This window comes from Acinonyx jubatus, chromosome A2 (genome assembly GCF_027475565.1).
Source record: "Acinonyx jubatus isolate Ajub_Pintada_27869175 chromosome A2, VMU_Ajub_asm_v1.0, whole genome shotgun sequence".
NCBI lineage: Eukaryota > Metazoa > Chordata > Mammalia > Carnivora > Felidae > Acinonyx > Acinonyx jubatus.
Window position 1 is genome coordinate 159841649 of NC_069383.1, and position 13758 is coordinate 159855406.

At 53.4% G+C, this 13758-nt stretch overlaps 1 protein-coding gene across 1 annotated transcript in view; it reads right to left on the reverse strand.

The window, feature by feature from the left end:
- Positions 1-11546: 11546 nt before the first annotated feature.
- Positions 11547-13758, reverse strand: part of ELAVL1 (ELAV like RNA binding protein 1) — a 39049-nt gene continuing 36837 nt past the window's right edge. The window contains exon 6 of the mRNA XM_027050271.2: positions 11547-13158. Coding sequence (XP_026906072.1) covers positions 12834-13158 — 325 coding nt within the window. The 3' untranslated portion in view covers positions 11547-12833. The remainder of the gene's footprint in view (positions 13159-13758) is intronic.

The window sequence follows — 13758 nt, forward strand, 5'->3', positions numbered from 1 at the left end:
AAAATAAAATAAAATAAATTCTACCTTGAAAAAGGAAAAGTAGTTTGTTACTCACAGATCCCGGGGAGGGGGGCACGGACGCCAAGCGGGGCCCCATGGGGAAGGACCAGGGTCAGTGAGGGGGTAGAAGGGACGGGGAAATGTGGCTCAGAGCCTTTACTGTGGTTTCCCCGGGGAGGAGGGGGCGAGGTGGGGGAGGTGGGCGAGGTTGGGGCTGGCTAGTTTAAATGACCTCAGCAGACTCTGCGGTGTCCGGGGCTGGCCCCATTGCCTGGACCAGGCCCTGGGGTGATGGGGCAGGGGTGGTGGCCCTGAGTGTGACAGAAGCCCACAGCGGGTGGGGCTGTGGACTCTGGATTAATGGGTTTGCGCGTGAAAGATAGTTTGGCAAGTTGTTTGCCAGCTCTGGGAGGGGCGGGCTTTTCCAGTTCAGCGAGCCCCCGCCCCCCCCCCCCATGACAGAGCGTCAGAATACAGAAAATAAAAGACACTTAAAAAGCAAGAAGAAGCAGCATTGTCAGGGGGCAGAGACCGGACAAGTGGAGCAGGGCTGGGGGCTGGGAGCCACTGTCTCCGTCAGGAGAGGGCATGTCCCAACACTCGGGGGGGGGGGGGGAAGCAGGAGGTTGGGGTTCAACAATGGCGGGACTGCATCTACCACCACCAGCCCCCCGCCCCTCCCCGCCATGCCCTCTGCCTTTGAGACTTCTCTGGAATGGAGGGGTCGAGGGAATTGCCAGGATAGAGCCTGGGATCCAGGCCGATGGTGCCGGCACTGCCGGGGCTCTGTCTTCCCTAGGCTTGTACTCAGGGCTTCTGGCACATTCAGCCACGATCCCGGGAGCCCTGCCCCGCTGCCCTCAGATTCCCCCCCCCCCCCAACGTTCCTACTCCGCCCTCTGCCAGTAGCGTCTCCCTCCTCCTCCCTCCTCTTACCCTTCCTGGCGCCACAGAACCTCCCAGGTTTCTTGACCCCCACCCAGATTTGGCCTCTGCCGACTCTTCTCGAAGCTCAGAGTTCTTTCTGCACAGCAGCGTCAACCTGGCCTGCGGGGATTCACACGTGTGGTTGTGTAGTGCGGGTGTGTCCTTCCCACGCCTACAGCATCTTCCCTGACGATCTGCGATGAAGGCTCCGGTTTTGCTTTTTTGCTTCTTTAAAAATTTCCAATCCGTTGTGAAGCAATACACGGTTCTACTGTGTGTGGCCAGTGCACGCCTGGGGCGGGGGGGGGGCGGGCACTAGGTGTGCGACACCCATGTTCGCTTAGATCCCGGGCACGGAGCCATTTGAGAGTGCACTTGAGGGGCTCCCGGGTGGTTCAATTGGCTTAGTATCTGACTTCGGCTCAGGTCATGATCTCACGGTCTGTGAGTTCGAGCCCCGCGTCGGGCTCTGTGCTGACCGCTGGGAGCCTGGAGCCTGCCTCAGATTCTGTGTCTCCGTCTCTCTCTGCCCCTCCCCTGCCCACACTCTGTCTCTCAAAAATAAACATTAAAAAAAAAAAAAGAGAGAGAGAGAATGCACTTGAATGTCACGATGAGGTCAAGCTGCTTTACACACTTCTCAACACGCCTGCTCGAATCCTGTGCCTTTTTTTGTGTGGATCGACCTCAACCAGCATAGCAGGTGCTCTGTGAGGACAGGGACGGGGTCCTTTTGGCTCATCTCTGTACTCTCAAACTGGCACATGGGATGGCTATGGGTTGAACTGTGTTCCCCACAAATTCCTATGTTGCAGTCCTAACCCTCAGCACCTTGGAATGTGACCTTATTGGGGTGCCTGGGTGGCTCAGTCAGTTAAGTGTCCGACTTCGGCTCAGGTCATGATCTCGCGGTTTGTGGGTTCAACCCCTTGCTTGGGATTCTCTCTCTCTCTCTTTTTCTCTCTGTCCCTTTCCTGTCTCTCTCAAAATAATTTAAAAAATTTTATCTTAAAAAAAAAACAAGAATGTGACTTTATCAGGAAGTAGGTTCATTGCAGATGTAATTAGTAAGGATGATGTCGTCCTGGAGTAGGGTGGCCCCCAAATCCAACATAATTGTCTCTTTCTACAAGGGAAGTATGGACACAGACATGCACACAGAGAGACCCATGAAGATGAGGCCACCAGAAGCCAGGAGAGAGGCCTGGGACAGAGTCTCCCTCTCCAAAACCAACCTGCCCACACCTCCATCTCCGACTTCTTGCCTCCCGAACTGTGAGATGATAAATGTCTGTTTTCTTAAGCCACCCTAGCAAACGAATACATACATCTTCAGACAGCCTGTTCCCGTGTGAACCAACCCATTTGGAGCCCTAAAGGGTGACCCCACCTGGGCTGAGCACCCACGGGTGACTCGGCTGGTTTCTCTCATGTGCGTCACATCCTTGGCAGTTGAAACACCTGGGATGATTTTTCTCTTTTGATTGAAGGGAGATACACATAACAGAAAATTTGCCCCCCCCCTTTTTTTTCAGTTTATTTATTTTGAGAGAGAGAGAGAGAGAGAGCGAGCCGGGGAGGGGGCAGGGAGCGAGGGAGAGAGAGAGAGAATCCCAAGCAGACTCTGCACCACCAGCAGTATGGAGCCCGATGCGGGGCTCGAACCCATGAACCTGGAGATCGTGACCTGGGCCCAAATCAAGAGTCGGACGTTTAACCGACTGAGCCACCCAGGCGCCCTGAAGATTCGCCCTTTAAAGTGAGCAACTCAGTGGCATACCGCCACACTCCGCTGTTCTAGAACATTTCTGTCACCCTAAAACCTGTCCCCATGACGCAGCCGCTCCCAGTCTCTCTTCCCTCAGCCCAATAATGACTAATTGACTTTCTATGGATTCACCTGTTCTGGACATTCCTCGTCAATGGAATCAGACGAGACGTGACCTTTGTGTCTGGCTTACTGCGCGCAGTGTCGTTTTCTGGGTTCACCCGCGTGGTAGAGTGTCAGCACCTCACTCCTTTTTACGGCCGAGTCATACGCTTCCGCATGGATGGACCACCGACGGCTCTAAGATGATTTACACCGTGACTATGTGTGGACTGAATACAAGGATGGCTGGAAGGGCAGAGGCCATGGTGGGGGAGGGGCGCAAGTGGGCCAGAAGCCAGTGGGGAGTCGGGGGGGCCCCCTGGGGGCGTGGGAAAGGAGGGAGGTGGGTGGTGACTGGGAGGGCAGCAACTCCGACCTGAGGGCGAGCACGTGTGGAGCGGTGTGCAGCCGGGGCTGCTGGCAGGGGACAGCAGGTGGCGGAGGGACAGACAGCCGCGAGCTGACACCGGGCTCCTCTGGAATAAGAGGGCAGGAGGGGAGCGATCCCAGACTTACGGTTCCCCAGGGAACTGGCTCCTCCCCCGGCAGAGGGGGCTGGGCTGCAGGCTTCCTGCCTCCAGGCGCTCAGGGCCCAGGGCTGACTTCCCGGCCCCCTCCCCCTACTCCAGGCTGCCTAGAGAGGCAGGGGCCCTCGAGTGGGCTGGGAGCCCAGGAGGCACAGTCCCCCAGGCCAACAGCCGGACTGGGGGAAGCCCTGGGAACCCCGTCGCGGCCCATCTGCCTTCTTTTGGCATCAACTACCGGCCGCCAGCAAACGCGCTGTGGATTTTCCCGTGCGTTTCCCCGGGACTGGAAACGTCTGGCTGCTGTAAACACCAGCCCGGCCGCGGGGTGCGGGGTCCTCCCCACCCGGACACCACGGGAGGGCGAGGGAGTCTTGGCTGCACTGGGAGGCCTGCTGGCTGCCCACGGCAGGTGGTGCAAGACGCAGCCAGCTGGATGGCTTGGGGGGGGGGGGGGGCAAGCGACCCCCGAGGACCCATAGGACCCTGTGCTGTGTGTGCCATTGCCCTCTCAGAGTTCTTAGTACCTTTTTTTACACTTTAATTGTGGTAAAATACACATAACATAAAATTTACGATCGTAACCGTTAAATGTCCAGTTCAACGCCATCAGGTACACTCACACTGTCGTGCACCCGCCCCCGCCATCCGTCTCCAGAACTTTCCATCTCCCCAGACTCTCTGTCCCCATGAAACACGGACTCCCCCCGCCCCCACCCACCCCTGGCTCCCACCATCCTCTCGCTGTCTCTATGGATGGGACTCCTCTGGGGACCTCCTGTGAGTGGGGTCACGCAGGACAGGTCCTTCTGTGTCTGGCTTCTCATGCTGTGCAGGGTCCTCCGGGTCCATCCATGTTGTAGCAGGTGTCAGACTGTCCTTCCTTTTTAAAGCTGAATATATTCCATTGCTTGAACCAGATTTTACCTGAATTTTTCTAGGTAAGCTTTACGCCCAACGTGGGGCTCAAACCCACGACCCCGAGATCAAGAGTCACATGCTCCACCGACTGAGCCAGCCAGGTGCCCCAGATCTGAGATTTTTGAACAAAGAGCATTTCCATTCTGCGCTGAGCCTCACAGATTACGTAGTCTGTGCTGTTGGCCACTGTCACATGAAATCGAGCAGGAGAAATCCTTCTAGGCAACAAGACAGCTTGGTCAGTCTCCTCCCTGAAAGTCACCGAGCGGAGCTCAGTGGGGGGCACACGATGAACCCCCACTGCACTCGCTGCTTTGGGGGAGACCAGAGAAGGCCTGGTGACAAACCGTGGAAAGGGCCGGTCATGGGTTGGATTGTGTCCCCTGATTGGCATCCTGACCCCGAGGACCTCAGCACGTGACTTAGAGATCTTACTAAGGTCAATGGAGATGAGCTGAGGTCAATAGGGTGGGTCCTGACCCAATGGACTGAAGTCGTAGAGAGGGGCCATCTGGACAGACGGACACACACAGGGGAGACGATGTGAAGGCACAGGGGGACAGCCCCCCTTCCTCTGAGACTCATGCCGGGGACCGTGAGACCCCCGCCTGCCCGCAGGATGCCGCCGGGGGTGGCTGGGATGGCCCTGTCCTCTCCTTCTGTCCCCCGCCCCCACTGTCCTTGCCAAGCTGCCACACCTTCCATCCGATTCCTGGCTTTTTGGGGATATAACCTGCACTGGGCAGGGTGGATTAAAAGCACCACGTTTTCCACACAATCTCTTTAAATTCAAAATGTTTTAAGGCTGCAGCTTTGTGTGGCTGGAGGGTTTAAAAATAACTTGCTAAATACTGAGATTTTGTTCTTCAGTCACAAAAGCAGATGAGTGGAATGTTTTAAGATTAAAAAAAAATTACCAAACACACACACACACACACACACACACACACACACACACACACTCTGAAAGCCTTTTGACAAAGCAGATTTAAGGTCTGTGCTTGTGTGGGTCCATGGGTCCGGGCCCCAGATACCTCCACAGCTGACATGTTCCACCTCAGACCAGGTCTCTCGGGACGTCCTTATTTTCCACTGATGGTCCCCGGGGGACTGTGATCCCTCCACCTTGGACACATCCCTTTCTAAGAGTTCCTTTATTTACTCACTTCTAATTTTCACCTGGAACCGCCGTGCTGTGGTCCGTTTGTCTGTCAGCCCGGGCATCCCCAGTCAGCACACACACCACAGATGCCCTGTGAAAACCCTTGCGGTGGCCTTGGTGGCTCCCAGCCCTTATCCTGTCCAAACAACTGCTGAGAGAGGGCAGCCGCTCCCAGCAGGGGAGGGACATGGGCACTAGTCCCCCTTCACGGCTGGCACTGGCCTCGGCATTCGAGGCCCCCACTGCCTTTCCTCGGCCCAGCTTGCTGGGGAGGCCTGTGAACCTTGCAGAGGCAGACACACCGAGCAGCCCCCGAGCCCCCCACCCCCACCCCCGCCCTGGGGAAAGGCAGTGTGCACGTCTACACCTGCCTTCAGAGTGTCTGCCCCAGAGCCTCTTGTTTGAGCACGTGTGACTCCCCTCAGGAGTCCCGTGGGCCTGGGTTGGGCACCCCGGCTTTCTGAGGGGCCTCTGTGGGAAATTCCTGGTTGCCGCGAATTCGGTGTGGCAAGTCACATCATGGCCATCACGCCATCCGCACTTGGTGACGACCCATGCGGCAGTTTCCTTGGGACGTGACAATTTTACTTATGTGGCCGAAACATTCATTTGTGGCTAAAAACTGGGAGGCAGCATGCCCTCCTGCCCTGGATTCCAGAGTCTTTCCTGAGGGGCCCCTGGTGGTCCTGGAGCTCCAGGCCCTGCACAGACTATTTCTGGAAACTTATGCTCACAAAACTAAGGGGCAGCCCAAACCTAGAATGCTCTATACCGAACTGGTAAAAAAAAAAAAAAAACAAAAAAACAAAAAAAAACACCGGCACTCATGACCTGTTTTCCAACCAGCTAAGCTTCAGTCATATCATCTGTAAAATGGGTACGCGAACAACACTAAGAGTAACACCTCCCTCACAGGCACGTGCCCACGAAGGGCAGTGAAGTACTTTGCAAAGTGAATGAACAAACGGCATGGCTAAGAGCTAAGAGTCGCGATCACGGCCCATCACCACCTTCCAGCTACTGGGAACTCTTCCCGGGTCAGCTAGTTCCCGCTCCGATGCCCTCCCCTCCCCTGCTGCCCCGCCTGCCCGGCTCTTGGCACCCCCACGCGGGCAGGGGATCTTTAGGCTGGTTCTCCCTGGCGTCTGCCAGGCCCCGGCCCTGGGAAAGCAGGGTGCGGACTTGGGGGAAATGCTCCCAGGCCGGCGCTACCTGTGGTGCAGGGCTCCCACGTGGCTTCCCAAGCCGGGGGCTGCCGCCGGTCAGAGGCTCCAGGCCAGTGGCAGAAGATCGGGGGTCGGTTCCCGGTACCCCACCCCCCAGGAAAAGACACCCTCACGTCACAACTTGGCTCTTCTTCTCATTGCACACAAACCGTGGTTTCCCAGACAACACCGGGGGCTGATTTTCTCCCTTCTCTTCTGGAAATCCTTTTAAACTGCACAGAGACATTACTGAGGCTATAAGCTAAAAGACCCAAACCTCAAACATGAAGGGATGCAGGCTCTCAGCACCTTAACCTTGAACGGAAAGAAAAACGAAAGCAGCCCGAGAGGAGAGAGTCTGGTGGCGAGAGCTCCCCCACTTTGCACACAGGGCTCCATCTCTCAGGGCCCCACATTCTGGGGTGAGGGGGAAGCGGAAGCCATCACCACAGGTGGGGGTGGGGGCTGGCAGGCTTCCCTAAGGCACTCACAGCCTCCTCTTAAACCTTCTGCTTCTCAAAGTGGGTCCCTGGAGCATGAGCATCACCAGCGGGCAGGGTGGGGGTGGGGAGCTCATTAGAAATTCAGATGCTCCGATTCACCCCAGACCTGCTGAGGCCAAATCTGCTTTGAAACGAAGCTTCTGGAGAAGGTGGACACACGCTCTGATCCAGCCAGTCCTGTGTCCCACACACACGCAGAAGGGCTGATACCCAGATCCCTCCTCCCTCCTGGTGACCAGGACGGCCCACACCCGAGAGGCTGCCCAGAAGCCCCAGGAGCTCCTGCTGGGAGCCCCAAGCTGGCCGCTGGGTCTGAGTAACCGAGGGACACCCTTGGAGCCACCTCCTGCTACAGTGCCACCCGTGGGACCACTTAGCCACATCTGGAGAAGAGCAAGATGGGTGGGCGTTACGGACCCCATTTCACAGGGGGGCAACGGAGACCCAGAGAGTCGGTGGCTTGTCCGCACTGCACACCAGGGAGTGGGCAGAACCGGGAGGGGGCGGGCTGGTGAGTGCGTCCAGGGAAGGGGCACACCCGGGCAGAGGCAGCGGGCGGTGGGGGAAAGCCAGTCACACAGTCCAGGGCCTTCCCCTCTCTCCCGCCCGGGGCGGGGCTGTCCCAGGGCTCTGTGGCCTGGCACACAGGGGACAGCCCGGCAGGAGGCCGCCCTCACTCACCTAGGCGGGAGGAAGTCACCCGCAGCCCCGGCCGGCGCCTCGCTCAGCTTGGCCGCTAACGATCACACACCATCACCCCCACACCACCACGTCTCAACGAGCCCACTTCGTTTATTACCAAAATAGCACAGAATTCCAGTCATGGTTAACATACAGCGTTTAACACGAACCTGATCCCTGCGGAAAGGTCGAAGTATTCGGACAGTCGAGTCACTGGGAAGCGTAAGCAACACCCCAACCCGATTATCGCTCCGTACTCCAAAAAATACGCTTTGAGAGCTTTGGAAGCTGAATTAAAATGTCTACACAGCTATGAACAATTGTTTAATAAAACGTTTTCATGTTTCCATTACATGTAAATATATCAATTTGGCATCTCTATAAAAACTCTGAAAATGGTGCAAAAGTGTCACTCTCTTCGAGAAAGCGGTTGACAGAAAATAGTCACACTTCACTAAAATTTTGAAAAACGGTCTTCTTTCAAAGCTTCCTTATTAAGCTGAAATCTTCTGGATTATCAAAATCTAGGTTTGCTTTTTCCTCCTAGAACACTAAAGAACATTTATTCACAAGGATAAAAAGGCAAATGGGGAGAGGGAGAACTGAGAAGGGCTTTGTTTTTGTTTTTGTTTTTTGTTTTTCCCTGAAAATAATAAAAAAAAGAGCTAGTTACATAAACATTCCTCAAAAGAACACAAGGGGATTCGTTTTATTGGTGGCTTTTGGACAGCAGTGTCATACTTTATTGAAAACAAACCCATGTAAAAACAAAGTTAAAAGGAAAGATGGTACCTGAAAAATAAATTATTTCATATAAAACAAATCAATAACTTAAAACACGCTAATATACAAAACGTCTGCCCGTCTACTGCACAACACGGGAGCCAGCTGGTCAAGCGCCCCGCCCCCCAGAGCAAGTCACTGTAAACGCAACGTTACATGGTAAAGAGGCGGCCCCGCCCAGCGGACGAGCCTGGTCTCCTGGCGGAATGCAACACAATCCTCGCAAAGCCGCTGCTCGAACCATCCGTGAGCCTAACTTGGGTCCCTGCGGTGCCCTACAAGTAACTTGTTGGGTTTTTTGTTTGTAATGACCAAGCGGGAAACGAAAAACTATGTCCCCAAAAGGCTGTGGGAAAATATGCGATACAATCATTAGAAGTCAGAGGCAAATGAAAAGGTTGGGAGATGTGAACCTTACAGGGCGGCTGTTGGGGGGGAGGGCGGGTGTCCGGGGTTCAGGGTCTATCTACGGCTATTGCAAGTGAGGGTCAGTTATCAATGCCACTCAACGGCAAGCACTTGGGACTGGAGTTGGGGGCCGGGCCTGGGAATCTGACGGGCAGCGCGAGGTGTTTCCTGAGGAGCTGCCTCAGGTCCCAGAGGTGCCAGAGGTCCTGGGAAGGCGGGAAGGATTTCAGGGGGAGGGCTGGGGAAGATAGACCTTTGGCAGCTTATTCTTTCTCTCATCCAACCCAGGGAGGCTGCAAAAAGCACAGAGAAATAAAGCCAGGCTGGATCAGATGTGAAAACACAACAGCTAGGTGACGTTAACTTTGATTTTCAAGTCCGACAGCAGACTCGGGGGTCGGTCAACAGTCCTAGTGTGGGAGCAAACCAGGACAAGTTATTGCCAGGAAGTGTCTTCAGGTTCATCGACTTGTCCAATCCAGCAGGGACCGCCCCCTGCCCGGCTGCCAGCTCAGAGAGCTCCCTACGGCAGCACAGTCCAGACCCTGCGCGCTGGGTTTCCAGCACTAACGCCAAGCGCAGACTCTCAAAGGTTAAGGCAGCTGCCCTTGGCAAAGGGAAAAGACTCACCTTCGGGGAGCAAAGAAGGTGGAGCCCACACAGCACCATCTGCCCACAGGCCAAGAAAGCCCGTCCCGCAGCTATTCTGGCAAGATGGTGGCAGTCGGGGGGGGGGGGGGGGCAGGGGGCGGGGAAGGGGAAGGGGAACCCAGTCACAGGGTGTGCGACTAGAGGCACAGCCAGCGTAGAGAACCACAGCTTGGCATATTACAATGAAAAACTAAAGAAGGGCAGAGCCAGAGCGTAAAAAATGAATAATTCAACTGGAACCAGGTTCACAAATCTGGGAGCTTCTCAGCAAACAACTATCAGGGGAAGTTACGCAGGCCAAAAGAAAATTCTATCAAAGCCTCTTTGGTGTTTGTGTACCAAACTTTCGATAAATTAACATCATCTACTCTTTATTCTTTTTCATCAAAATTCCCAAATAAAAGGAGAGCACTCATTTTGCGAAATACAAATGTGATAGATCTATGTAAAAAATTTTTTTAAAAAACAGTTTCTTTTGGATCCTGACTTTTAAAAAAATGGATCTTCCTTTTGCAAACAAGCCTGAGGAAGATCTAATGGGACTTTTCGGACACAGGGCCAACATCTGTCACTCAACGGGAGTGACAATTGCTTTTCAGGGTTAAGTCACATGTCAAAAGTGAAATCCTTCCACACAACTTGCAAAGTAACACTCCCAAAGAAATGCACTGGGGTTTTAGCTAGAAGGCTGTTGAAAGAGTGGAGACCACGTAAAAGGACAATTTTACCCCTTGGGCCGCTTTCAAAGGCTCATTTCCTCCACCACCTCCTCCTCCTCCTCCTCCTCCTCAGTGCCAACATCAGAATAATCGATATGGTCCAGATAACAGGGAGGGGAGGGAAATGCCAGTGCTGGCTTCGAGCCCACTGTCTTTCACAGTTTACGCTTCCGACGGGAATCTGAGTAAGAAATCCAACACTAGTGAGGGCAGGCAGGAATGTGTGTCAAGGAAGAGACCGAAGGGTCACTTTCGGAATTGGGAATCTCACCTTCGCAGAGAAGATGCTTGGCCCAAGGCTAGCGCAACCTGAAAGGCATATTCTTCCAGGAAAACATCCCGGTCTGTGGTGAAGGGCGCTCTGGGGTGGACAGAGTGGGGACCCACTCTGTGTCAAATCCAGACAAACGGGCCTCGGTTCTGGGTTCCAGAAGGAGGCACGTAAGCTGGCTTTGACTCAGGGTCTGGAAACTTCTGCTGGGGGTGAGATGGGGCAGGGGGAGGTCCTCCCGTGGCACGTGGCCAACTCATGAGAAGGCCTCAAGGTATGCACTTGGCCCTTCTGTGGGAAGAGAACACGGCAACATCTCAAGTTGGGGAGGACGATGCAAGCGGTCGGCAGGCCCTCAACGGAGTCTGAGGGAAACGGGGAGCCTCAAACTGTCCGGGGGCTTCTCAGAACACTGACCTGCTCTGGAGAAGGCTGTGCCCAATTTTTTCCACTTAATAAATAAATAAATAAATAAATAAATACATAAATAAATAAATAGGTAGGTAGGCAGGTAGATAAATAGATAATGCCGCAATTCCATGATATCGATCAACAAAAACTGCCCACTGGTACCCGTTTTTAGCCTTTTGTAGAGACTAAAAACTGCTGGTACTGAGTTCCCCTGTTTCTGGTCCTCTCTAAACACCAGACAGTTATGAAAGTCAGCTCACACTCCTGAGGCGCCTGGAGATCTGGCCCTGCCCCTTCTCAGGCTCACTCTCTGCCTCTCCCTACCGGCTCCCCCGTTTTAAAACTAAGTGCCATCTGTGACTGTGCACTCCTGTGTCACAGATGTGCAAATGCTTGGTCTCCAGGCAAGTTTTTATTTCTTAAGGACTTATAAATCCTCCCTGAATGCTGGCCATCTGTACCTTACCTAGCCAAAAAGAAAGAAAAGGTAAAATAAAAAACAAAACAAAATTCGAGCAAAACAAAATCAAATTTAATGGTCTTAAATGCAAAAGTAAAAACAAACAAAAAACACAAAAAAGCAAAAGAAAATTAACAGAACAGAACAACCCAAAATGTCAAGGCAGTTATGAAGAGAACTTGGGAGGGTTAATCTTTAAAACTACAAATCAAAGGGGTATTTCTCTCGTTGTTGTTAATAGATAACTGGCAAGAAGTAAGTACTTTTCTGCTGAGTGTTCATACGAAAGCAAAGTTTCAAAACAAAATCCGACTAAAATAGAAAACAAAACAAAACAAAACAAAGTCTAGCGCTCACGAGAAGGGATGCGAGAAATACAATGCTCAAATGTTTCTGGGGTCGTAAAATATGGAGCGGTCTTCCGCACCTGGGCCGTGTGAAATGCTCTGGGGGACTGGCGAAACGGTGGGGAACGCCGGTGTCCGATGTGCGGGGCACCGTGCATGCCGCGTGTGGACAGAAATGCGGGATGTCAGGGTAGCAACACATCCTCGGGCGTGCCGGGAGCTAGGTCTGACTGGGGAATATACTGGAGTTTCCCGGAAACTCTTTGGTCCGTTCCCACTGGCGCCTGGGCTTTAGGAGACCTGTTCGAGTCCTTCCGTGGAGGGCCCAACGTGCGGCCCCCCTTCCCCAGCGGCGCCCCCCCTCCCCCCCTGGCGGGCACCCCTGCAGGGCCCGGGGCTGAGGGAGCAGGAGGTGGTGATGGCACCTGCTCGGGAAAGCAATTTCCCGTCAACCAAAAGCAGAAATCGCTTAAAAATGGTGAAGCGGCTGAGGAAAGCACACACTCAGCATCTGTCTAACATCTTTAGTCTGGAAACTAGAACTAAAAGGTCAGGTCTTTTTTTTTTTTTGTTTTGTTTTTTTTCCTTTTTCTGTTTTTTTTTTTTTGTTTTTGTTTTTGTTTTTTTTTAAATCCAGTTTGTGGAGACACCGAATGAAATGAGTGTTAGACAGTCTTAGAGGGTAAAGCATGCTTCAGGTTCACCACCGTCCCGAGGGACTGGTGAGTCAATGCAGTCTACTTAGATTTCTGTTTAATATATATTTTAAAGGAAATAACTTAAGAAACTTAAATTGGTCTAACATTGTGGGATTTCAAACATTTGAACATGTCGGTTGCATCCCCGAGTATAAAAACCTCTTCACTTCTCATTTAGACTAGGACAAACACTTGTGAAAATTGGCGCAAAATGAGTTGTACACTAACAAAAAAGTTTCAACTTCTTCACTCTTAATTATCTATTCCGTACAAAAAAAAAGCAATGAGCGAGTTATTTGTGGGACTTGTTGGTTTTGAAGGAAACCTGTAAGATTTTGTCCCCCAGGCGGTAGCCGTTCAGACTTGCTATGGCCATGGCGGCTTCTTCATAGTTTGTCATGGTCACAAAGCCAAAGCCTTTGCACTTGTTGGTGTTGAAGTCGCGAATCACTTTCACATTGGTGACCGCCCCAAAGGGGCCAAACATCTGCCAGAGGATCCCCTCATCGGCGTCCTGCCCGAGGTTGTAGATGAAGATGCACCAGCCCGAAGACGCGTTGCTCGGGACATTGACACCAGAAAGCCCACTCATGTGATCTACACCCATAGGGGAGAACCTAGCAAACAGAGAGCACAGCATGCAGGTCAAGGTCATGCAGGCCGGTGCGCCCCCATCCGTCACGGGCAGGAATTCAGCATGGGGAGAGGGGGCTCCCTGCACTACAGACCGTGGACCCTGGGGAGAGACACTTGTTGCCCAGAGGGTCAGAGCCTTGACCAGCTTCCCTGGGAGCCATGCTCCCTCCAGTACCTTCCATCACTGGGGGTGGGGGTGGGGGGAGTCCCAGGCTTCCCTAGCTGAATGACAGAAGCTTCTCCGCGTCCTCTCGGGTGTTGTTCCACCCTTGGACCTCCCTGGAGGAAGCTCGATCCTCATACTCTATGCCTCCATATGTGTGTACATCAGGGAGTGGGGGGCAGGATTTTTTTCCTTTTCTTTCTCCAAATTTTCTATCTTGCCCTCATCTTGGCTGCCCCTGCTGGAGGGTCCCAGGTGAGCACACCCCTTGAAGGGCCACCGCAGGGCACAGGGAATTCCTTCCCACAGCTCCAGGCGACCTTCCGCTGCTGGCTCATGGCATCCCAGAAGCAATGCCTGCGGCCTGCAGGTCTGCCAAGCTGTACCAAAAGTGTGGGCCTCTTTCCAAAGCAACGCT